Genomic DNA, 2,643 nt, shown 5'->3' on the forward strand with positions numbered 1-2,643 from the left:
TATTACATACTTCTATCTCCAAAAATATATATAATTTTTAAGTTTCATTCCACAATATTCCATTTCTGTTCTATATTCGTTTAAAAACCCACAAAAAACTTTAAAATTTACCACATTTAAGAAACACATTAAAAGTGCGTTCACATAAAAAGTTTATTTATAAGTATTTTTACGGGGCAAATGAAGTGCAACAACATCATCATGGCTACAGTTGGCCTCACATTGTGTGTAAACATTCAAAATTTTCTTTTTTCCCTATTTCTGTATTGTACTAAATGTACGAGTAAGTATATAATTAGAAATTTATTTATTTTTCTTGTGCTGTATTTAAAATTAAAAAATATGCTTATTTCACAAGAGTTGGAAAGCTTAAAACATCAGAAAAACATTAAAATAAATACGAATAATTTAAACAATTTCAAAATAATTTCAGCAGAAACTGATTAATCTTTTTTTGTTTATAAGTAATAAATTTATTTTTGTGTTTTAAACAAAAAAAAGGTTGTTTTAACAAATTGAGGGAAATAAATTTCCTTTGTTTGATTGCTTAACAGTTTATGGTATGGTTAAAGAAGATATTAAAATGTTGCCTTTTTGCCCTGAAATTGCACTTTTGTATAGAAATAGTAAATTTAAAAGGAAATTTATAAAAAAAAGTTGCTCAAATCAAGGGAGGAACATTTCTTTAGCTAAATTTTAAAGTTTGTGGTAGACAAGGGTATTAAAATGTTGCCTTTTTTCGCTTTAAAACTGCACTTTTGCAATTTGACTTTTAGGTTTAAAAATTTGAAAAAAAAGAAATATTAAAATTTGCACTTACCTTGCAATTGCAAAATAGTCATTTGATATTCGGCAAGTTTTTCATCAACATAATCTTGAGATTGATTGGCTATAATTTCTGCTGTTGATGGACCATATTCCTCTTCGTCATCATAAATCACATACGATTTAGGCTGTGGAGGCTCTAGCGGTACACCAACAAAGTCGTATTGATTCTGTGATTGAGGACGTTGTTGCTGTTGTTGTTGCATCGATGGTGGTGGTGGTGCGTAGTGTTGTTGCTGTCTCGGATATTGTTGTTGTTGTGTTTCGTAAGCATGAGACATCGGAGTCTGACGATTACTGCCATACATAAATTCCGAATTTGGGGTCTGACAGACAATCGGCGAAGGTGTAGGCGAAAGTTGAAAAGAACTGGTAGGATCACCGCCATACGAGTTTTGATGTGTTAGGGGCCTAAAGGGCCTTGGACCATTAGCGCCTACATAGGCGGTAGGCGATGGACAGACCTTGGGCGGCAGCTGTGTTAATGGTGCCTGCTGCTGATTGGGATAGAAGCTGGGTTGAAAGGTTGGTGGCTGATAGGGAGCCGGTGACATATTGCCAGCTAAGGGTGGCTGTTGCGGCCACTGAGGTCGTGGATGAGGCATATTGTTGGTGCCTCTAGTGCCACGTAAATTACTAGGTCCTGGTGACATGGCATGAGCAAACGGTGTGGGGCTCATGGGCGCTGGCGAAGGCATCGAAGGTCTGCGTGGTCCCGATATAATTGGAGGGGGGCTAGGAGCCACTGGGGTCCAAGGAGAGGGTGGACGATACATAAATGTAGACGGCGATGCTACACGTGGATTCCAGCCACGTGGTCCATTTGGCGGCGGTTGCTGCCCCGACATTTTGGCTTTATTTTATAACTTTAATGTAAAACCGCGTGTTTTTTTCTGTTTTTTTATTTTTGTCTAAATTTGAGTTGTTCTTTTTAAAAATTTTATATTTTACACAATAATTACTTTTTCTTTTAGGTATTACTTTTTTGCAATTCTTTTTTTATTAAATATAAAATATAAAAAAAATATTTTTGTTTATATCTTTTTATTTTTAAACATTTACAAAAAAACACTTGTCTCTTTTAGCATTTTACACCAATAGGTAAATTCACCTTGAAATTTAAATTAAATTAAATCATTTTCACTTTCATTAAAAACAAATTGTTAATTTAATTACAAACAAATTGCTTATTTTTTCAACACAATTTTTCGAAATTTTGTGAAATTATTGAAAAAAATATTGTTTTAGTTTTTGTTTTTTTTAAAATTTGCGAAAAACCATCAGGTGATAATTAAGTCATTTTTTTTTTAAATTATAAAAAAAACACAAATATTAAAAATGGAAAAATTATGTCAGAATTTTAGGTCATTTATTATAATTTTGTTTTTATTTTCTTTGAAACATTTTCCTGTTAAAAAAAAAAAAAAATATTTTAAAAATGTCGCTGACGAAATACTTTCGCTTAAATAACACGTTCTTTTGTAGTATTTTGTCGTGTTTTGTTTTTTCGTTAAGGAAATATACTATAAATTTATGTTTTTATTTTTTTAAAAAAAAATATTTTCATTATTTAAAGAAAGACAGTTGTCAAAAAATATGAAAATGACCCTGACTGAAAACAAATGAAAAAAAAACACAAACAATTCCATAATATTTATATATATTTATTAACAATATGTTGTCTATATACCTCCTCCCGACTTTCATATCTTTCTTTTTCTATTGTCATCAGCATTGACGAAATAATATCCCAAAACGCCTTTAGAAATTGAAATATAACGAGGAATATCTTTAGCAGAGACAAATTAGAAAGTCACC

General features: G+C 31.2%; 1 protein-coding gene across 1 annotated transcript; it reads right to left on the reverse strand.

Moving 5' to 3' along the window:
* Positions 1-555: 555 nt before the first annotated feature.
* On the reverse strand, positions 556-1,673 carry LOC119609682 (leucine-rich repeat extensin-like protein 5). Its single transcript, XM_037964554.1, has 2 exons — positions 821-1,673; positions 556-599 (listed from the first exon to the last, which is right to left on the reverse strand). The coding sequence occupies exons 1-2, from the start codon at positions 1,671-1,673 to the stop codon at positions 556-558; spliced, it is 897 nt and encodes a 298-aa protein (XP_037820482.1).
* Positions 1,674-2,643: the final 970 nt, after the last annotated feature.

This window comes from Lucilia sericata, unplaced genomic scaffold (genome assembly GCF_015586225.1).
Source record: "Lucilia sericata isolate MDLA Ls3-8-SP2 unplaced genomic scaffold, ASM1558622v1 Contig001036F_arrow, whole genome shotgun sequence".
Classification (NCBI taxonomy): Eukaryota; Metazoa; Arthropoda; class Insecta; order Diptera; family Calliphoridae; genus Lucilia; species Lucilia sericata.